This window comes from Geotrypetes seraphini, chromosome 3, assembly GCF_902459505.1.
Source record: "Geotrypetes seraphini chromosome 3, aGeoSer1.1, whole genome shotgun sequence".
NCBI classification, from domain to species: Eukaryota; Metazoa; Chordata; class Amphibia; order Gymnophiona; family Dermophiidae; genus Geotrypetes; species Geotrypetes seraphini.
Genome location: NC_047086.1, coordinates 128,764,441 through 128,787,312, shown reverse-complemented (window position 1 = coordinate 128,787,312; position 22,872 = coordinate 128,764,441). Strand labels below are relative to the sequence as shown.

The window sequence follows — 22,872 nt, the reverse complement described above, 5'->3', positions numbered from 1 at the left end:
TGAGTGATTTAAGAACAAATTTCCAATTTTTTAAAATATGTTGGATTCCAGCTACAAGTAAAATATCTTATCAGTTAAGGTTTACAGTTAGGATTTGCAAAGCAGGGATGTGAGGATCTAAGAATTATATATAACCTTGATGAAGATCTCCGTCATACAAATGCTCAAAACCTTCTGGTCTCGCTCTCTCCGAGATTCTCAGATTCAGAATCTCGGAGAGAGCGAGACCAGAAGGCTTGAGCATGCGCAAATGCTCAAAGCCCAGACCAGCCCAGCACAGGGAAGAGGGAGGATCTCCCTCGCACCGCTCAGCCCAGCCCAGCCCAGGCGAGGGAGGATCTTCGGGCACTGGCACTGGCACGTCCTGTGCATTGGTGCTGGTGCCGGTGCCCAATCGGGTAAGCAATGTCTTTGCGGTGCTGGGGGGATGTAGGATCGCGGGGGAGGGGGGGTGATGCGAGCAGGGGGGGAGGATGCCGGTTCGCAGGCCAGAAGAGGGAGTAAGCGAGGGTGGCGGGAAGAGGTTATAGCAGCATGCGCGGTATACGCGTGTGCGTGCTATATAGATTTTTTTTTACAGCAATGCTTTGTTCCCACGCGCTATACACGTATGCGCGTTATGTGCGTGAAAATACGGTACTAGATACATTGCACTAGAAGAAGGGTTATTGCAGTACTGTGCAGTACTGTAAAAAAGTAACTAGTTACTGTTACTAGTTGCATGGAATATAAAGTAACTAGTTACTGATTTTAGTTACTCTTCACAAAATGTAAATAGCTACTTTACTACTTACTACAAAAATTAACTAGATAGTTCATAGTTACTTTGTTTATTAATTATAACTATATAAACATTACAATGGTGAGTACTTTATTTTCAAATGAGTTTCTTATTGGCCCTGAGCATTAAAAGTATTTCAAAATGCTTGTCATTTTGGCCCTTCTGGCCCTTCTGAATCAGACACAGCAATCAAGTTCTTTGTGTAGGTACTACAATGATGATGAGATGGAAGTGCATACTCTATTGCTTCTGCATCTGTTTGGCTGTCTAGGATGTCTGCAATATTTGTGAAGATCACCTCTCTGTTGTCGATTTGTGAGGGCACAACGTGTGTTGGATCTACGACCATTGTTTCTGTCTCTTGAACGCCTTAACAAAGATTGATCTGTTGTCAGTAACTGTGCAGAGAACTTTGTCAGTGATATAAAAATTGGAGTGGATCTTCTGGGGTTCTCTCCCCAGTGTTTAGGGTCTCTTAATCATTTCAGAGACCCTTTTTATTACTAACAGTACATTCAAATAGGTTTGAAAATTAGTCCCTTTAAGTATCCAAAAACAGTCTAGCCCTTTATGAAGCAATTCTTTCAGTTCATTAAAGCCCGACTGGCTGGCTGGCTGTCACCACGTATAGTCGGTACATGGATAGTTACTATAATGCACTGTGATGAGGCAAGAGAAACGAGTTGAATTGGAGTCTTATGAGTAAAATAGCATGAATTGAAATCCATAGTCAATCTTTCTTCAAGCTATGTAAACAGTAACGCAAAAGTAACTTGTAAATTTTGTTAGTAGTTACTAAAATAAAGTATCTAGTTACTTTATGATAAGATCAAAAAAATGAAGCAACTAGTTACATTGATAGTTACCTAAAAATGTAACTAGTCACAGTAACTACCATTACAGCAACTATTTACTACCCAGCACTGGTTCATAGGTTAGTCCCAGGAGGCTATGTAAAGAGAGTGTGGGTGTTTTTGTTTTTTTTAAAGGGGAGATGGTACTTCATGAATACCATTTCTTGCTTTGCTTTCACTCTGGCAAAGAGTAAACCTGGAGCAAGAATATTTTTTTTCTTCTGTTATCTATCTAGGACATGGTGTGGCTGGGAAAAGTTATGGAAGGGGTTTAAAGGAGTAGAAAAGGGGTGAAAATGTTAAAATGGTTCAGTTAGTGTAGATGATTTGTTTCAGCTGGCACTCTAATTTAATTCTTCAATTCGTATACTTTACATTTTCTTTGTAGAGACTTTGTTGCATTGAGCATTCTCACCTTGATTTGTATGGTTTTATAAATAAAAAGTAGTTCCTTAAAAAGCAAACAACCCCCACCCCTAACAAATAATTTATACTACTTTCTTTCATGCAACATATAAAGAAATTAGGTTCTTACCTTGTTAATATCTTTTCCATTAGATAAGTGTGTCATTCTGGTCAAATGGATAATCTCCCCATGGCCACAAGCCTTTGCAGAAGTTATCTACTCCAGATTTTTTTGTAACCCCACTGAGAGCTCTACTGTCACCTACTGTTAGTCCCCAAGCAAGCAAGAGCCCTTCCAAAATTAAATGAAGTAGGGTTAAAGGAAAACTTCCCAAAATAACAAGTCTGTTCTCCTCAAACAAGATAACATAAGAACAATTAAATAGAGTAACAAATATGCAAGCAGAAGCATCAAAAGAGCTCAAATAGTACCCCAAAATATACTAGCAACAGACTACTCTTCATGGCGCAAAGGGAGGACTGGCCTCCAAGTGACAGACTTGGAGAAGAACATTCTTAAAGAGATAATAGGCAGACGCAGGAAATAAATGACAGGGCGGGGGTCCAGAATGATACACCTATCTACTGGAAAAGATATTAGCAAAGTAAGAATTTAATCTCTTTTTCCAGTGCAATAGGTGTGTCATTCTGGACAAGTGGGACATACAAAAGCAGTCCTAGAAATCTAGGATGGGATGACTTTGCCAGCACGCAACACTTAGGACCCTAAGGCAGAATCCTCTCCTGCCACATCAACTCTGTAAAACTTAGTAAATGTATGCAGAGTGGACCAAGTTGCCATCCTACAAAACTCTGCTGGAGAGATGGCTCTACTTCAGCCCATGAAGCAGCTACACTTTTGGTCAAATGCACCTTCACAGAAACAGGGGACTGTTTCCCACAAACAATGTATGCTGATGAAATAGCCCTTCGAATCCACTTGGAAATCGTGGCTTTGGAAGCTGGAGCACCTCGCTTAGCTGGATTAGATAGTAAAAAAAGATATTTAGAGAGCCTAAACTCATTGGTGACCTCCAGATATTGATGAAGTACTCTTCTCACATCCAATTTCTTTAAAATTCTATCCTGTTTACTGCCACCTGTGGACTGAAACGCTGGCAATTGAATTTCCTGACATGAAACGCCAAAACTACATTCAGCAGGAAGGAACAGTACATAAAAAGACTCCAGTGAGTCAAGAGACCAGTGTCAAGAGATCTTAAGGAAAGGCTTCCCACAAGAAAGAACCTGGAGTTCTGAGATTCGTCTCACCGAGGTCACCAGAAAAATCATCTTGAGCATCAAATCCATCAGCAACGCTTCCTTCAGCGGCTCAAATGGAACTTGGCTGAGGCCCGCATTGTCCAAGAATCGGCCAACGATTGCAATGAGCTCCCCAGTCGAGAAGACTGCCATCCATCATGACAACTACCCAGGTTGCTATGCAGAAGGACATGCCCTTGGTGAGGGACTGAGAAAGGAGCCATCAGTCCATGCTGGCCTGGGCTTCCAGTGTCCAAGGCAGAAACTTTAGTGCATTGGTTAAAAATTGTTTTTATAAATTAAGAATGATTCGATCATTGGCCCCTCTTCTTGATATTAGTTCCCTGAATGTTCTGATCCATGCACTTGTAATATCAAAAATGGACTATTGTAACTCATTATTAAAAGGGATCTATCATAAAGACTTAAAACGCTTGTAGCTTATTCAAAACACGGCCATTAAGATAATCTCGGGCGCAAAGAAATTTGATCACGTTACCCCTTTGCTTCAAAATGCCCACTGGTTGCCTGTCCCACACAGGGTAACTTATAAAATCGCCCTTCTGACATTCAAAACTTTGCAGACCAATACACCAGCATTCATAGACAGACTTTTGATTCCATATGACCCTCCGAGAGCTTTAAGATCTATTTCTCAATACAATCTTAACATTCCTTCTTTAAAAATTATTGGCACACGTCGCACCTCCACTTTTTCTGTGACAGCCCCTATGATCTGGAATGCTCTTCCTTTATACCTAAAAATGGAAAAAAACTTAAAAAATTTTAAAAGCAATTTAAAGTGCTTTCTTTTTAAAGATGCTTTTAACTGATCTATTGTATTTTAGAGATTAACCTATACTTGTTTTTTGTTGTTTTTTTTTACATTTACTTTACCAGTTCCTTTTGTGTTTACCTTAAATGTTCCTCACATTTTCTATATCAATTGTATTTCCCCCCCTTTCCCTATTTGTGTCCATGGGCCTGTTGGTCCGTATTTACCTAGTATGTAATTGCTGTCAGTCTTGTAGTTTTCATAGAAAAGTATGTTTTAATTGTTATATTTTTGTTTAAATGTTATTTTAAACCTTGTACAACGCTTTGTAGTTTCGAAAAAGCGTTTAATCAAAAAACAATAAACAATAAACTTCTGTAAAGAGTCTGTCTGTGGAGACCAATGTGTGAGTAACATATGCTGGAGAGGACGCATGTGGGCACTCGTCCAAGGAACTACATCTATCATGGCTGCCATAGAACTTAGGACTTGAAGACAGTCCCATGCTGACGGAGCTGGCTTGGAGAGGAGACTCGTTATTTGTGTGCTAAACTTCTTTCCGCATGCCTCTAGAAAATAGACATGGTCAGTAGCCATGTCGAACAAGACCCCAAGAATTCTCCTGGAGTCACTGCCGCTATGACAGATCGAACCATAATCATGCAAAAATGCAAAATCCTGAGCGCTGCATTCACCTGAGTACAGTCTAAAATGGGTCTCCAATCATTGGAGCCTTTCTTTGGTACAATGAAGTATATGGAGTATCTGCCCGGGCTCGAGTCTTTGGATGGCACAGGCTCTATGGTCTGAATGTCTAACAACCATTTCATAGGGTTACTTTCTCTAGGTGCCAGTCCACAAACCAATCTGTTAAAAGATGAGCAAATTCCAGCTTGTAGCATCTCTGGATGATATCAAGAACCGAGTGGTCAGATGAAATCCAAGCCCATACCTTAGCAAAATCTGAGAACTGGCCCGCAATTTTGAGAGAGGTCGCCCCTGACCTGGCATCATTGCAACTTCCTGGAAGAGGAAGCACCTTGGAGAGCTGAGGACTGGTTGAATCTGGGCCCTGAAAATCTGTTGCCTGTAACTCTAGGAGAATCTTTGGGATGCAACTTCAGAATACTGTTTAGACCTCCTGAAGCCACGAAAATTACAGCGCCCATCGCCTCTAGATGCACTGAGCCTGCTGTCAGGCAAGGTTTTGGGCCAACAATCCATTACACAGGTCAAGAGATCATCCAATCCTTTCCCAAACAATAACTGCTCTTTGAAAAGGAGCCTGCTAAGAGTTGCTTTGAAGGTGGAATCACTAGCCTATTGCATAACCCATAACATCCTTTGGGCAGAAATTGAGTAAGCCAACACTTTACTTATGACACAAATTATATCATAGAGAGCATCTGCCACATAATCAGCTCCTGATAAAAGGAGCTGGGGCACAAGCTCATCGCCCTTGCGATCTAGTGTTCGCTGCCTAGAAAGGCAAGCATGGGTCACAAAGGATGCCCCAAAGCTACCTTGACTCCCAAAGATAACACCTTAAAAAGTCTCTTGAGGACCACATCTGCTTAGCATATCCTTGAGCACCACACCACCCTAGTTCGGGAGAGAGGTAGGTTTCGTAACCTGCACAAGTAAAAAATCCACCTTGGGTTGAACAAACAACTAATGGCACTCCTGTTCCATTGGATACAGCTGAGTCATAGCTCTCGCTACCTTGAGAGACCTGTCTGGAGCATCCCACTGCTCTGAGACTAAGACAGGATGCCAGTGAAATGTAGAAGACTGAATTCTCACATCACTCATTAGAGTGGAGGAGGCAGAAGGAACCGGCTGGGAGTCCAAATTCAGCTCTCAAAGGTATTCAGAAATGAGATCCAGTAGAGCCACAGGTTTGAATAAGTGTAGAACCATCCCCCGGATCAATATCCCCAAAAGGGTGGGTGCGTCCTAAGACAATAAGGGAACAGTGAGAGACTTATCTGTAGATGCACCTGTAATGTCTCTCATGCCTTGGTCAGCAGTAGCCCATGGAGCAGGAACATTTTGGGAGATCTTGCTCTCACATGCAGTGCCTGAAGAACTTCCAGCCTGTGCTGTGACAGAATGGCTCTCCTGAAAGGCTTTCCACATCAAATTTACTAATTCTGGGGAAAATGCTGTACCAGGAAAAGCTAAGACTCCAGAAGAAGACTCCAATTTAGGTTTCTTGGATGCAGGCGCATCCACATCTTTCTGTGTGGAATGGCTGCAGTTTCATGGCCAATAAAAAAAAAATGGCATGAACAGATACCAAAGGGCTTGCCACCTGTTCTACGGCCCGAGACCACAAAGGAGAAGCTGAGCCAGACACTCCTGTCTTCCCCTCCTATGTGGCATCACACATGGTGCAAGGATGCTCATCCGACATACAATTTACGCAATCCTGTCATCTACTGGGGTAAGAGCCAGAGGACTCCATCCCCATAGGTTTTGAGGCAAAACGAGAAGATGTGAAGGTACAAGAGACTTTTGAAAAAAGATTACTAAAATTCAAAATGGTTGCAGTCAGACTTTTGGTGTCAAAAAACAGTAAAATAAAAAAACCTGGAGATTTTAGGGGTGGGAGAACATATACAAACATGCAGAAATGTTCACATTTGCAATTTTGACCCCCCCCTTCCCGATTCACCTCACAGGCTGAAACAGCCCTACTCACTGTGATCTGTGCTGGCAATGTGCTGCAGCCTGTCTCAGCTCTCTAATGTAGCTATAAAAGGAGAAGAAATCACTGTCTCATCCAGAATGAATCTTCAATGTTGAATCTTCGGGCTGCCAGTTGGACTCTATGTCTGACTGAACCCCACACCCCCCGCGGATAGACAGATGTGCAAAGCTAAAAAAAAAAAGGGTGTGTATGTGAAAACTCACCCTGTGAGACCCTGCTTAGCCTCCTATGGATGCCTGACAGCCTGCGCTCAAACCCCTGACAAGCAGTAAGTGAGTAATGCTAACTGGGAACAGCCCTGAGCTCCAAAAATGCTTCTGCAGGCTGGCCAACAGGTACCACAAGGGATTGACCTGTCAGCTGCAGACCACCGTCTGCTTCTTCTCCTCACAGGTAGAGCTGAACCCACAAAAGGGGAAGCTCCAAGCACCAAAAAGAAAATCTGAAATGAACTCAAATAAAATAAATAGCAGAGTAGAACAGAAACACTCCTTCAGGCTTGCAAGCAGAAGGGAAAAATTGTAGGTGGCAGTAGAGCTCTCAGTGAAGTAGGAGGGTTACATAAAAAAACCATAGTGGATTCCTTATGCACAGGTTCTTGTCCAGAATGATACACCTATTGCACTGGAATATATATTTTCATTTTTGGAAGCAAAACTGATTAATAAAGATACATTACTCACTCTTCTTGTTTACTCAAGGGTCCTTGGTTAATAGAGGTAATACTGTGGTCAGTCCATGGTAATTGGTCACTCATTCCTGATTGTCCAAATTGATGATCTGTGACCCCCATGTCCATCTCAGGCAAGCCTAACAGAAAAAAACCCAAAGGGAAAATCATTTCAGACAAGCCTAATTTTTTTTTTTTAAAGAGAAAATTACACACCGATCAAATAGAGTTAAGTTGAATAACAAATCATCATCAGAAAATATGGGAGGAAAAAATTTCAATAACTGCCACCAACAAAGGTTGTATACATCAACTCACCATGGGTCTATTTAGCACTACCACCATGAATAAGAAAAAACTCCCAAAATTTAGAGTCTTTCAATTAAATTGTTGTAGTGCAGAGAGATAATTTTTTCACCTACTTATCTTAATTTTTGTTTGAACTGAAATTTTTTGCAGAACAAAGGCAAAAAATTTCAGCTCAACAATTAAGATAAATTGGTGAAAAATTTACCTCTGTGCACTCCTAACAGTTTTTTACTGAAAGAATATAAAAATATAAAAATTTTGGGAGGTTATAGAAATATTCAAAAATTAAGACAAAGAAACCATTCTTGACTGTGTAAGTCTTTACACACTTTGACATAGTAAACCCAAATTAGCTCTATTCTAAAAACAGCCTTAAGGCCTATACCCCCCCTTTTTTTTAAACATAACCACAGAAGCGTCCTCCATTAAATCCCTATGGGTGTTGGAGCAATTACCGCAGATTTGTTAATGGAGCCCATATACATTAACGGCTCCTTTTACTAAGGTGCGCTAGTGTTTTTAGCGCGCGCTAATCACACGCTACACGAAAAATGCTAACGCAAGCTCTATGGAGGCATTAGCATGTAGCGTGCTAAGCGCATGCTAAAACCGCTAACGCACCTTAGTAAAAGGAGCCCTAAATAGAGCCCGCCTATGTCCAATCACAGCTTTACAGCTGATTTTAAAACTTCTGTATGACAAATCAATCTGCTTGTGTTCTATGAAGCGTAAAGCAAAGGTCTAAACATGATGAACACAAAGCTGATAAAATAAACTCTACGAAGAATCCTTTCAAAAGGTAAGATTATGGAAAGACTATAAGAAAATTTCAGTGCACTGTCAGATCCACCATTGTGAAGTGGAAACAATTTGACACAGCCCAAAAACTGCCTCAAAAGTTGTTAACTGTGGGTTAAGGAAACTGATGAGGAAGGCCAAGATAAGGCATAAGATAATATTCTTTCCTGTAGAGAGGGACAAAGAGTCCTGACTTTTGGGTTCTCTCTCTTTACTTGTGAGGATTGCAAAAGGAATAATTTACATTTTTCTTCAACTCTGCCTCCTTGTGTTATTGACAACAACAACAATACACTCCAAATTTGCCAAGAATCCTACTGTAGAAAAAACACAAAAAGGCAACCTAGTCACAAACCTTGATGTGACTAGGTTGCCTTTTTGTGTTTTTTCCTTGTGTTATTGGGCAGTGCTTCAGTCCCTCAATACATTCTAAAGCAATGGATAACCTCTAGGAAGTAGAAATAACAAGGAGGGCATGGGGAAACACCCCAATATGTTAAAATATTTTCTTCTCTGCAATGAGAAAAAAAAAAAACTTAATTCAAAGAAAAATTCACATAACTTACCAGGTGGGACCAAACAAGCCACCTACCAGAGTGCAACCAGCACTAAAAGTTATGCCAACAAAGGGCTAACATATAAGCATCTTATTTGTTTCCCAGAATCACATTAAACATCTTCAGTACTGCCTGTGCCATCCCAGACAAACATCTGAAGAAACCCAGACATGTCCGAGGCAGAAAACAAAAGCATTTGGCAACTCCCATAACCTATCTGAGACAGGAAGCAGGCCAATGCAACATCTGACAGAGTGGGTGTCAGAACTCCTGACCCTCCCTAAAAGAAAGACGATTACAGAGGTAAGAACCTAATCTTCTCTTCCAGTACAGGAGGTACAGGAGTCCTGATTATTGAAATATACCAAAGAAGTCCCTTGAACCTAGTTCCAGATGAACCTGCTGTGAGCACTGAGGACCCAAACATGGCCTCCAGCTGTGCCGTAACATCCACTCTGTAAAACTTAGTAAAGGTATGGAGAGTAGACCATGTAGCTGCCCTACAAATCTCCTCAAGTGGAATCGCTCGGGATGTCGCCCATGATGAGACCATGCCTCTGGTAGAATGCACTTTCAAAGAGATTGGCGGCTGCTTACCATAGCCAATGTATGCTGAGGAAATAGCCCTGCAAATCCACCTGGAAATGATTGTCTTCGAGACTTGCTCGCCCCTGCTTGCTAATGTTGGTCAGCACAAAAAGATGATCTGAAAGACGAAACTCATTTATCGCTAGTGACATAAGGAGGCGGAGTTGGAGAAAAACGTAAATGAAGTCTTCTGCAATCCTCGTAAGTAAAGGGAGAGAACTCAGGACTCCTGCCCTCCTGCACTGGAAGATTACTTTAAAAAAATACATAGGTCTTGACTGAGACTGCAGAAAATGTTAACTTTTCAATTTCGGCATAAAGCCCCGATTTGTAGATTCTATTTTGCAAATATGACCAACTTTTGGGATGTTCTATCAGAGTTTTCTTGGTCATATTGCCTCATTTTTCAACAGTTTCATCTTACTTCAATTTCTTAGCAATGTTTCTGTCATCTGAAATTGGTAGCTGGATGCATTTAGAGATTTTGCACAATCTTCCCTTGCTTTGTAAGGGTGAATTATATTCATATTCAAATGCTCAGATAGCTACTTAGAGAAACCCATGTTCATTGAAATTAGACAAAACAACAGTTGCAACCTGAGAGGTTCGATTATAAGATCTTTTGAGCAGGAACTGTTTTCTTACTCTTTGTGACTCTGTACAGCACTGCGTGTGTTTGGTAGTGCTATATAAATAATTAATAGTAGTAGAAGTTAATAGGATCAAGAGTATTTTTACTACCATGTGATTGTTTTCAGCTGACAACCAAAAGCTTTATAAGCCACTAACCTTTTGGGCCTTTTAATAACTTCTAAAAATTGAAGTAATGAATCAAGTGGTAGGATGTCCAAATACATGCCATATTCATTTTTTAAATTATTTTCAATCCTGTTGTCCACTGATACCCCCACCCCCCCTTTATGAAGCTGCATTAAGCTTTTTTATCACTGGCTGTGGTGGTAAAAGCTCCGACACTCGAGAATTCCTATGGGCATCGGAGCTAATACCACCGCGGCCGGTGATAAAAAAAACTAATGTAGCTTCATAAAAAGGGAACCTGAATTCAGTTACTGATTGATATATCTGTTTACCAGTATGTTCTACATTAATTTGTATTTTCAAAAAATGTAATATGATAATGGCTCTGAATGCTTTAATTAGTGTAGTGTGCTCTTATAAAAGTCAGAGAGCTAAACTCATCCAAGTAAAGCTTTTCTAACTGCAGATATTGATTGGTGTACATACCAGTATCTGGCTGAAAGGGGTTTGGTCCAGTTACAGCTCCCCTGTCCTGTTCTGCTATTAGTCCAGAATGGGTGCTACCATCATTTTGCACAGAAAAAGGATTCAGCCCAAGCTGTAATGGTTCCGGAGGATTGCAGAAATCAAATGGGGTTTGACTAGTATGCAGTCCTTGTGTTCCACTAAAAGCTAAAAATTAATCAAATAATAAATTCAAGTTAAAAATTTGTTACTTTTGCTACTCAGCTGTGAACAAAATTCAAAGGGAGGGAAAACCCTCAAACATCTAAGGACAGCACTTTTACAACTGTCAATTTCTGAAAACTACTATATGAGAGATTTGGGAAAAGTAAAGCTGGTAATAGATGCTCTCTGAAAGAGCAGTTTGCTAATCATTTAAGTTGGTCACACAATTGTACTCACCATGGAACATAGTTTCTTCCAGAGCCTTTCTTGTGAGCAACATAACAATTTATTTATATACTGCAAAACCTTGCATTTCTATGCAGTTACCAAATTAAAAGAACTAAACAATTACAGTGAAATACAAGATCAATCTTCCAGGAATTTTACAAATAAGATTTCAATAATTTCCTAAAATGAAAATACGAAGTGGAGCTAGCCAATAATTGTTGGAAATCAAAGTCCCAGCTGGCAGCTTGGAATAACAATGATGGTATCTCCTGTATAAACAGCCTTTTACAGTTGAAAAAAACAAAGAATGCAGAAGTGCCTAACATACATTTAGGATTAACAAGACCATGAGAGATTTTGTAGCATAAACATCCAAATTTGAAAAATACTCTAGCCTCATCAGGAAGCTAGTGGAACCTTCAATAATTAGGTGTCACCAAGGTCTGTCTTCTTCAAGTTAAAGATTAAACAAGCAACAATATTTTAATTATGCGTAATCTATAAAGATTTTTTGACAGCCTGCAAGATAGACTATATTAAACTAGAATACTCAAAACTAATGAATGAACTAGTAGTCTAAATGGTGTAGTGACAAAACAGGATCTAATTGCTTGCAATTGCCAGAGCATAAAGAAACTTTTCTGAACCAAATATATCCCTAGAATTTTAACAGTTAGAGTACCGTAATGGGTTAAATAATCTCATTCAATATTAAATTGTCTTCATTGCATTTAGTTGGGGTTGCAAAAAATAATTTCATTTTATCTGGATTAAGCTTCAACTTAACTCCTTCATCCACTGATCGACAACTGAAATTACAGTAGATATAAACCGAGTGGCCTGAGATGGCATAGAAGAAATTGGAACCACAATAGTTATATCATCTGCATAACTATAAAATGTTATTCCTAATCCAGATAGCCTTGACCCTAAAGAGGCCAAGAAAATGTTAAAAAGAATTGGAGAGGAGGGACCCTTGCAGAACACCGCATGGATTACTCCAAATTCCATAAAAATCTTCTCCAAATCAAACCTGTTAAGTACGAGTTTGAAGAAAACCTTGAAACCGTCTAAACACTTTTCCAGGTTTGCCTATAGCGTCCAAACAATAAAGCAATATTTTGTGATCCAGAAGATCAAAAGCACTGCTTAAGTCAAATTGTAATATTAGAGAAGTTCAAGTTCAAGTTTATTAAATTTTGATTTTACGCAATATCCAATATTTCAATGCGTATTACATAATTGTAAAAGCCAGAGATGACAAATACAAATAAGACTATTATACAGACTAATCATGTCTTAACTAAACAAAGCTTGAAGATGATCTAAAAGTGAAGCAATCACAGTCTCAGTACTGCAGAGCGGACCCTGGGAAGCGGGCAAAACTGAAAATTACTCCAAATAATCCAGTAGTTGTAAGAATACTAATCCCTCCATTAATTTAACAAAAATTGGAATGGGTGCTATAGGTCTATAATTTGAGACTCGAGTTATAGATTCATTTTGATTTTTAATTATTGGAGTTACTATTATGTGCCCTTTATTTGTTGGAAAGCCCCCTGTTCACAAAGTGTGCTTGAGGCATGGGGTGTGCAGGGTGGGAACTTGATTTTCTTGGGGCAATCTTGGGGATTTCCTGTAGCTAAGAAGGTCCTGGAAGCCCTTAGAGAGAAGCGCTCTCAACCCTTTAGGGGGATTCCCAAAACAAACACAAGCACTCATCGGTTGAGCTGAGGGGGAGGGCATATGAGGTATTAATATGTTTTCCCTCACTAAGAATGAAGTTATGCCATTAGACAGCAAGGGGCATCAAGACAAATTGGGGAAAACTACCTGTCCCAGAATGCCCTGAGCTTAGCAGCTCAGTGCTGAGATCCATTAGGGAAGGGATACAGTAATGCGGTTCAGGTTATAACTAACTCCATGTATGTTACTACCCATGAATTTTGTTTAAAATGCTAAGGTCATGCAACTTTTGCTTTGAGCAGAAATTCTCCACACTTGAATTTCATCATTTTGTTCTTTAAAAGCGGAAAAAAAATGGAGAGCGCATCTGCATTTTTGACAGATTTTGTCTGTCCCCTTTGTGTGTACCAGATAGCACAGTTACTTACCGTAACAGTTGTTATCCAGGGACAGCAGGCAAATATTATCAACAGGTGGGTAACATCACCAACAGAGCCCCGCAGCGGACAGCCTCACAAGCAGACTTGCTTGAAGATCTTTGTAAGTGCTTACAAGTGCTGCACTGTGCATGCATGAGTGCCTTCCCACCCGAGTCAGGGCGCGCGTCTCCTGTGAGGTACCTCAGTTCAGATAAGTATCTAAGAAGCTAACCAGGGAAGGAGGGTGGGTTGTGAGAATATCTGCCTGCTGTTTCTGGATAACAACTGTTACGGTAAGTAACTGTGCTTTATCCCAGGACAAGCAGGCAGCATATTCTCAACAGATGGGTGACCTTCAAGCTAAACATAATGGGATGGAGGGAGAGTTGGCAAGTTAAGAAAAGAGATTTTGTAAAACAGACTGGCCAAAAAGCACAGTTACTTACCGTAACAGTTGTTATCCAGGGACAGCAGGCAGATATTCCCACACATGGGTGACGTCACCGACGGAGCCCCGCAGCGGACAGCCTCGAAAGCAAACTTGCTTGAAGATCTCGAACTTTCGAGTGCTGCACCGCGCCTGCGCGCGTGCCTTCCCGCCCGAACTAGGGGGCGCATCTCCTGAGAGGATCCTCAGTTCAGATACCTAGCCAAGAAGCCAACCAGGGGAGGTGGGAGGGTTGTGGGAATATCTGCCTGCTGTCCCTGGATAACAACTGTTACGGTAAGTAACTGTGCTTTATCCCAGGACAAGCAGGCAGCATATTCCCACACATGGGTGACCTCCAAGCTAAGTAAAAGGGGATGGAGGGAGTTGGCAATTTACGAAAAAAGATTTTGCAAAACAGATTGGCCAAATTGGCCATCCCTCCTGGATAAAGTATCCAGACAATAATGAGAGGTGAAAGTATGAACCGAGGACCAAGTGGCAGCCTTGCAGATTTCCTCAATAGGAGTTGATCGGAGGAAAGCTACAGATGCCGCCATAGCTCTAACTTTATGGCCCGTCACTCGACCTTGAAGAGGAAGACCAGCCTGAGCATAACAAAAAGAAATACACGCAGCCATCCAGTTGGAGATGGTACGCTTCGATATAGGACGACCCAACCTGTTTGGATCAAAGGATATGAAAAGTTGAGGAGATGTTCTGTGAAGCTGAGTGCGTTGCAGGTAGAAAGCCAAAGCACGTTTACAGTCCAAGGTATGAAGAGCCGCCTCTCCTGGGTGAGAATGAGGCTTTGGAAAAAATACAGGTAGAACAATAGACTGATTGATGTGAAATTCTGAAACGACTTTAGGCAAGAATTTAGGATGAGTACGTAGAACAACCTTGTCATGGTGAAAAACTGTGAAAGGTGGATCAGCTACTAGCGCTTGTAACTCACTGACACGACGAGCAGAAGTGAGAGCGATGAGGAACACAGCTTTCCAAGTGAGATACTTAAGATGAGCTTTGTCAAGTGGTTCAAAAGGAGGTTTCATAAGTTGAGCTAAAACAACGTTGAGATCCCAAACCACAGGAGGTGGTTTACGAGGAGGATGGATATTGAGAAGGCCTTTCATAAAACGAGAAATCATAGGATGTGCAGAAAGGGATATTCCATCCAAAGGCTGATGAAAAGCAGCAATAGCACTAAGGTGGACTCGGATAGATGTAGTCTGAAGTCCAGATTGTGATAAATGAAGTAAATAGTCCAGAACTGATGTCAATGAAGCAGCTCTGGGAGGTAGATTATGTGTAGAACACCAAGCAGAGAATCTTGTCCACTTTTGACCATAACATTGTCTAGTGGATGGTTTTCTGGAAGCAAGTAAAATCTCTTGAACAGACGGAGAGAATTGAGAAAAGTCTGTTAAAGAGAAAGGTACCAAGCTGTCAAATGTAGAGACTGTAGATTGGGATGAAGCAAAGCTCCTTGATTCTGCGTGAGAAGAGAAGGAAAAATTGGTAGAAGTAGAGGCTCCCTGGTGCTGAGTTGAAGTAGAAGGGAGAACCAAGGTTGCCTGGGCCACCGAGGAGCTATCAGAATCATGGTGGCATGGTCTGATTTCAACTTGACCAGAGTCTTGAGAATTAGAGGAAACGGAGGAAAAGCATAAAGGAACTGATTCCTCCAGTCCAGGAGAAACGCATCCGCTTCGAGACGTTGAGGAGTGTAGATGCGGGAGCAAAATTGAGGCAGTTTGAAGTTGAGAGGTGACGCAAACAGGTCTATCTGCGGAGTACCCCAACGGGCAAAGATTTGGCGAAGAGTAGGAGAATTGAGTGTCCATTCGTGAGGTTGTAGAAGACGACTCAATTTGTCCGCCAAATAGTTGTGTTGACCTTGAATGTAAACTGCTCTGAGGAAGATGTTGCGGGGAATCGCCCACTGCCCCAATTTCAGAGCCTCTTGACAAAGGGAATGAGATCCTGTCCCTCCCTGTTTGTTTACATAATACATGGCTACTTGATTGTCCGTACGTACTAGAATCACCATGTCGTGAAGTAGATGTTGAAAAGCTTTGAGAGCATAGAATATCGCTCTGAGTTCCAACAGATTTATAGAACACCTCCGGTCTGCTTGGGTCCAGAGCCCCTGAGTGCAAAGACCGTCCACATGGGCTCCCCATGCGTACATTGACGAGTCGGTTGTGAGGACCTTTTGATGAGGAAGAGGGTAAAACAGTAAACCTTTTGAAAGATTCAAAGAGAGCATCCACCAACGGAGAGACTTCTTTAAAGAAGGAGTGATGGAAATCAGTCGAGTTGGTGGATCCACTGATTGTTGCCATTGCGATGCCAGTGTCCATTGAGGAATGCGAAGATGAAGCCTGGCAAAAGGAACTACATGAACTGTAGAGGCCATGTGACCGAGCAGAATCATCATTTTTCTTGCTGGAACAGTGGGAAGTTGGAAAAATTGTTGAGAAATTTGAATGAGTGCATCCTGACGTGGTTGCGGAAGGTATGCTCTCAGATTGATAGTGTCCAGAGTTGCTCCTATGAACTGGAGAGACTGAGAAGGAGTCAGCTGAGATTTGGGAAAATTGATGTGAAATCCCAGACTTTGTAGAAAAAGAATAGTCTGTTGGGTCGCTACAATAACCCCTGTAAGAGAGGGAGCTTTGATGAGCCAGTCATCTAGGTATGGAAATACTTGGAGACCCTGGTTGCGAAGAGCTGCAGCTACAACCACAAGGCATTTTGTGAAAACCCTGGGGGAAGAAGCCAGTCCGAAGGGGAGAACTTTGTATTGAAGATGAAGATTTCCCACTTGGAATCTGAGGTACTTGCGAAATGTTGGATGAATAGGGATATGAGTATAGGCCTCTTTGAGATCGAGGGAGCACATCCAATCCCCTTGATCCATCAAAGAATACAGAGTTGGCAGAGTGAGCATTCGAAATTTCTCTTTGACTAGAAATTTGATGAGAGCTCTGAGATCCAAAATCGGTCGCAAATCCCCCGTCTTTTTGGGAACTAGAAAATAACGGGAGTAGAATCCCGAGTTCCTTTGAGATAGAGGGACTTCCTCTACTGCTCGAAGAGAAAGAAGAGCTCGAGCTTCTTGGAGAAGAAGAGGAAGATGCGACTGGTTTGAAAGACACTCTCTTGGATGGCGATCTGGAGGCACCTGAAGGAGTCGAAGAGAGTATCCCTCTCGTATGATGGTAAGGACCCAGAGATCTGATGTTATGAGCTCCCATTGGTGATAAAATGTGGACAGGCGACCCCCTATGGGGAGGGGAGAATTTGGAAATAGAGAAATTTGAATGCTCAAGTTGAGATTGTCAAAAAGACTGAGTAGGCTTAGTGTTAGCAGGAGTCTGAGATTTTTGTTGTCGTTGTTGAGGAGGAGGACGACGAGCAGGAGGTCTAGAAAAAGCAGGAGTTGTTTTCAGTGGATAGCGACGTGGAGTTTGTTTGAAACCTCTAGTTGGTACAGTTTTAGGTTTTGGACGGATGAGGGAAGCAAAAGAGCGCTCATGTTCTGAAAGACGCTTTGTAGCTGCCTCAATAGAGTCATCGAATAATTCATTCCCTTGACAAGGAAGATTAGCCAATCTATCCTGAAGGTTAGGATCCATGTCCACTATCCTCAACCATGCTAATCTACGCATGGCTACTGCAAATGCTGAGACTCTAGACGAGAGTTCAAAGGCATCATAGGAGGCTTGTAGCATGAAAAGTCTCAATTGAGAAAGAGTCTTAAGGATATTTTTAAATTCTGAAAGACGATTGGTAGAGATGTCTGGGTAAAAGGAAGACAAAATCTTTAAAAAGTGATTGAAATAGGACGTAAAAATGTAATTATAATTCAAAACTCTGTTTGCCATCATAGAATTTTGGTATAAACGTCGCCCAAATTTATCCATGGTACGGCCTTCCCTACCAGGAGGGACTGAAGCATAAATTTTGGAGGGATGTGCTTTCTTCAATGATGACTCTACTACCAGAGATTGATGAGAGAGTTGAGACTTTTCATAACCTTTAGATGGAACCGTCCTGTAACGAGATTCCAATTTAGATGGAATGGCAGTGATAGAATAAGGAGTCTCCATATTGCGAGTGAAGGTCTGCTGGAGAACAGGAGTCATAGGCAATCTGAGTGACTCTTTAGGAGGATGGGGAAGCTCCATGTCCGCCAAGTACTCAGGAGTATATTTAGAGTCTGAATGAAGGTCCAGCTTGAGGGCCTGGCCCATATCAAAGATAAATTTGGCAAAAGAAACTGATTTTGGGTCAGATGATTCTTCAGGAGAGCCACTGCGAGATTTGTGTTGTACTGAGTAGGATGGAGAATCCTCTCTAGAGTATGTGGAAATGTCTGATTCCATACGCACAGTGGGAGAAGAAGCTGTACTGTGAAGTGGAGTAAGAGAATGTTTCCTCTTCAGACCCCTGGATGGAGAAGTACCCGGTGTACGAGGCACAGACTGAGTCGAGGTATGTGGAGAACTGTCCCGACGGACTGGCTTCGATGGGGTTCTGGATCGAGAAGGGCTTCGAGTGGAGGCTCGATGTCGAGAACCCTGCTTCGTCTTCGAAGAACGAGACAAAGAAGCCTCGGTATCCAACGTCGAAGATTCCCTCCGAAGCTTGGAGGTCCCATGTCTCGAATGGTTCGACCGATGCTTCGGAGGAGGTGAGCTCGGAGACGACTCCGATGAAGAAATGTTTTTCGGTGTCCGGGATCGGCTTCGAGAGACTGGAAGCTCCGGTTGAGTCACAGGCTGGTCAACTCGAGGCAAGGTCGAGGACGGGACCAGTTGAGCCACTAAAGAAGTAATTTGAGTGGTGAGGATAGATTTTAACATGTCCTCCAGCATCGGCACCGAGACAGAAGGTTCTGACCTCGTATGTGCAGCAGTACGCTCCGAAGAGGGCGACCTCGAAGGTGAGTATTCCCTTATCTTGGAGGTACGCTTTGAAAGTGGTCGCGCCGAGGACTCTGGTGGCTTCTTGGATACGGCACCTGAAAGAGAACTCGGAGACTTACCCCCCGTAGAAGGCTTCGTGGAAGACGTCGTCTTCGAAGTCAACGAAGGAGAAGAGGTCGAGGCCTTCGAGACCGAAACTCCAGCCGGAGTCTGGGTCGAGGCCTTCGAGACCACAGGCGTCGAAGTCGTCGGAGTCGAGGCCTTCGAGACCGGTGCAGCCGCCACGGTCGAGGCCGGCTCCGAAGATTGCTCCATACCAAAAAGTTGGAAAAATTGAGCACAACGCCGCCGAAAAGCTCGTGGAGTGAGGGTAAAGCAGCGATGACAATCTTCTGGGGAATGAGAGGAACCCAGGCACTGTAAACAACGGCAGTGGGGATCGGTGACCGAAATCACCCGATTACACTGTCGACAGCGTTTAAACCCGGTAAGAGGCCGGGACATGGAAAAAATAAAGTCCGTGTCGAACGAAGGAGCCTAGGCCTAGGCCCAAAGCTCGACGGCCGAACTGAAAGGAAAAAAGAATAACTTTTTTTTTTTTTTTTTTTAAGTAAAAAGAAAATAAGAAGAATAAATGAACACAGCGACCGACTTAAAATTAAAGAAACAGCCGCGGTGATGAGAAGGCAATGCTGCAGAGAAAGAAAACGTGTCTTCTTGTCTCCGCGGAAATAAACGAACTGAGGATCCTCTCAGGAGATGCGCCCCCTAGTTCGGGCGGGAAGGCACGCGCGCAGGCGCGGTGCAGCACTCGAAAGTTCGAGATCTTCAAGCAAGTTTGCTTTCGAGGCTGTCCGCTGCGGGGCTCCGTCGGTGACGTCACCCATGTGTGGGAATATGCTGCCTGCTTGTCCTGGGATAATGGCCATCCCTTCTTGAGAAAGTATCCAGACAGTAATGAAAGGTGAATGTATGAACCGAGGACCAAGTGGCAGCCTTGCAGATTTCCTCAATAGGAGTTGATCTGAGGAAAGCTACCATATGCCGCCATTGCTCGAATTCTGTGGCCCGTGACTCGACCCTGCAGAGGGAGACCAGCCTGAGCATAGCAGAAAGAGATGCAAGCAGCCATCCAGTTGGATATGGTTCGCTTCGAGACAGGATGCCCCAACTTATTTGGATCGAAGGAGATGAAAAGTTGTGGGGCTGTTCTGTGAGGTTGAGTGAGTTGCAAGTAGAAAGCCAAGGCACGCTTACAGTCCAAAGTATGGAGCGCCACTTCTCCAGGGTGAGAATGAGGCTTTGGAAAAAATACTGGAAGAACAATAGATTGATTGATGTGAAATTCTGAAACAACTTTAGGCAAGAATTTTGGATGAATACGGAGGACCACCTTGTCATGGTGGAAAACTGTGAAAGGTGGATCCACAACCAAAGCTTGTAACTCACTGACTCTTCAAGCAGACGTGAGGGCAATCAGGAAAACTACTTTCCAAGTAAGATACTTGAGATGAGCCTTATCATTTGGTTCAAATGGAGGCTTCATCAATTGAGCCAGGACAACATTGAGATCCAAGACCACTGGAGGTTGTTTGAGCGGTGGATTTACATTAAAAAGTCCTTTCATGAAGCGGGAAACCACAGGGTGTGCAGACAGAGGTTTCCCATCAAGAGGCTGATGAAAAGCAGCAATCGCACTGAGATGGACTCAGATAAATATAGACTGGAGTCCAGATTGTGATAAGTGAAGTAAATAATCCAAAACCAAAGCTAAGGATGTGGACATTGGCTCCATTTGGCGAGTAGAGCACCAAGTAGAAAATCTAGTCCATTTCTGGCCATAACACTGCCTAGTGGACGGCTTTCTGGAAGATACCAAAATGTCCTGTACAGATTGAGAAAACTGCAGAGAGGCAGTTAGGTAGAAAGGTACCAAGCTGTTAAGTGTAGAGACTGCAGATTGGGATGAAGCAAGGATCCTTGACTCTGCGTAAGCAGAGAGGGAAAAACTGGTAGAAGTAGAGGCTCCCTGGTGCTGAGTTGAAGTAGAAGGGAGTATCACGGTTGTCTGGGCCACAGAGGAGCTATCAGAATCATGGTGGCATGTTCTGTCTTGAGTTTGACAAGAGTCTTAGTCAGTGGAGACCGTATCTGGCGAAAGACGTAAGAAGACTTGAGGCAATCCAGAGGAGGGCGACGAAAATGATAGGAGGCTTGCGCCAGAAGACGTATGAGGAGAGACTGGAAGCCCTGAATATGTATACCCTAGAGGAAAGGAGAGACAGGGGAGATATGATTCAGACGTTCAAATACTTAAAGGGTATTAATGTAGAACAAAATCTTTTCCAGAGAAAGGAAAATGGTAAAACCAGAGGACATAATTTGAGGTTGAGGGGTGGTAGATTCAGGGGCAATGTTAGGAAATTCTACTTTACGGAGAGGGTGGTGGATGCCTGGAATGCGCTCCCGAGAGAGGTGGTGGAGAGTAAAACTGTGACTGAGTTCAAAGAAGCGTGGGATGAACACAGAAGATTTAGAATCAGAAAATAATATTAAATATTGAACTAGGCCAGTTACTGGGCAGACTTGTACGGCCTGTGTCTGTGTATGGCCGTTTGGTGGAGGATGGGCTGGGGAGGGCTTCAATGGCTGGGAGGGTGTAGATGGGCTGGAGTAAGTCTTAACAGAGATTTCGGCAGTTGGAACCCAAGCATAGTACCGGGTAAAGCTTTGGATTCTCGCCCAGAAATAGCTAAGAAGAAAAAAAATTAAAAAAAATTTTTAATTGAATCAGGTTGGGCAGACTGGATGGACCATTTGGGTCTTTATCTGCCGTCATCTACTATGTTACTATGTTACTATGTTACTATGTCTTGAGAATAAGAGGAAATGGAGGGAAGGCATAGAGAAACTGACCCGTCCAGTCCAGGAGGAAAGCATCTGCCTCGAGACGCTGGGGAGAGTAAATCCGGGAGCAGAACTGAGGCAGCTTGTAGTTGAGGGAAGACACAAAGAGGTCTATCTGAGGGGTCCCCCATTGAGCAACACCTGACGCAGAGGCGAGGAATTGAGTGTCCATTCGTGAGGTTGCAGAAGACGATTCAATTTGTCCGCCAGACAGTTGTGCTGACCTTGATTGTAGACAGCTCTGAGAAAGATGTTTTGATGGATCGCCCAATCCCACAGCTTCAGAGCTTCTTGACAAAGGGAGTGAGATCCTGTACCTCCCTGTTTATTAACATAATACATGGCGACTTGGTTGTCTGTCCGGACATGGACTACCTTGTCGTGAAGAAGGTGTTGAAAAGCTTTGAGAGCATTGAAAATCGCTCTGAGTTCCAACAGATTTATGTAACAAAGATGGTCTGCGGGAGACCAATGGCCTTGTGTACGGAGACTGTCTAGATGGGCACCCCATGTGTAGGTTGACGAGTCTGTTGTGAGAACCTTCTGATGAGGGAGAGTGTGGAACAGCAAACCTCTGGAAAGATTGGAAGAGAGCATCCAACAGTGGGGAGACTGCTTCAACAAAGGAGTTACTGTAATCTGTTGAGAGAGCGGGTCGGTAGCTTGTTGCCACCGAGATGCCAGGGTCCACTGAGGTATGTGAAGGTGAAGTCTGGCAAAAGGTGTCACGTGAACTGTAGAAGCCATGTGACCGAGCAGAATCATCATTTGTCTTGCTGAAATTGATGTGAGATGAGACACTTGATGGCAAAGGCGAATAAGGGCATCCTGACGTGGTGGAGGCAGGAACGCTCTGAGCTGGACAATGTCCAGAGTGGCCCCAATGAACTGAAGCGACTGAGATGGGTTCAACTGGGATTTTGGAAAGTTGATTTCGAACCCCAGACATTGGAGGAACATAATAGTCTGTTGGGTCGCTGTAATAACCCCTTGTTGAGAGGGGGCTTTAATGAGCCAGTCGTCCAGGTATGGAAAAACTTGAAGACCCTGGGTACGGAGGGTTGCAGCCACCACCACCAGACACTTCGTGAAGACTCTAGGGGATAAAGCGAGTCCGAAAGGAAGAA

The 22,872-nt window shown here is 42.9% G+C and overlaps 1 protein-coding gene across 17 annotated transcripts in view; it reads right to left on the bottom strand.

Annotated features, from left to right (window-relative positions):
- NCOA1 (nuclear receptor coactivator 1) overlaps window positions 1-22,872 on the bottom strand; it is a 631,796-nt gene that overhangs the window by 235,061 nt on the left and 373,863 nt on the right. For all 17 annotated transcript variants that reach the window (XR_004538963.1, XR_004538966.1, XR_004538965.1 and 14 more), the window contains 2 exons: window positions 10,959-11,144; window positions 7,475-7,601 (listed from right to left, as the gene is read on the bottom strand). Coding sequence is in view for 13 of the 17 variants with exons in the window: in XM_033939863.1 (XP_033795754.1) it covers window positions 7,475-7,601; window positions 10,959-11,144 (313 nt within the window). In the remaining 4 variants the exon portion in view is untranslated. The remainder of the gene's footprint in view (window positions 1-7,474; window positions 7,602-10,958; window positions 11,145-22,872) is intronic.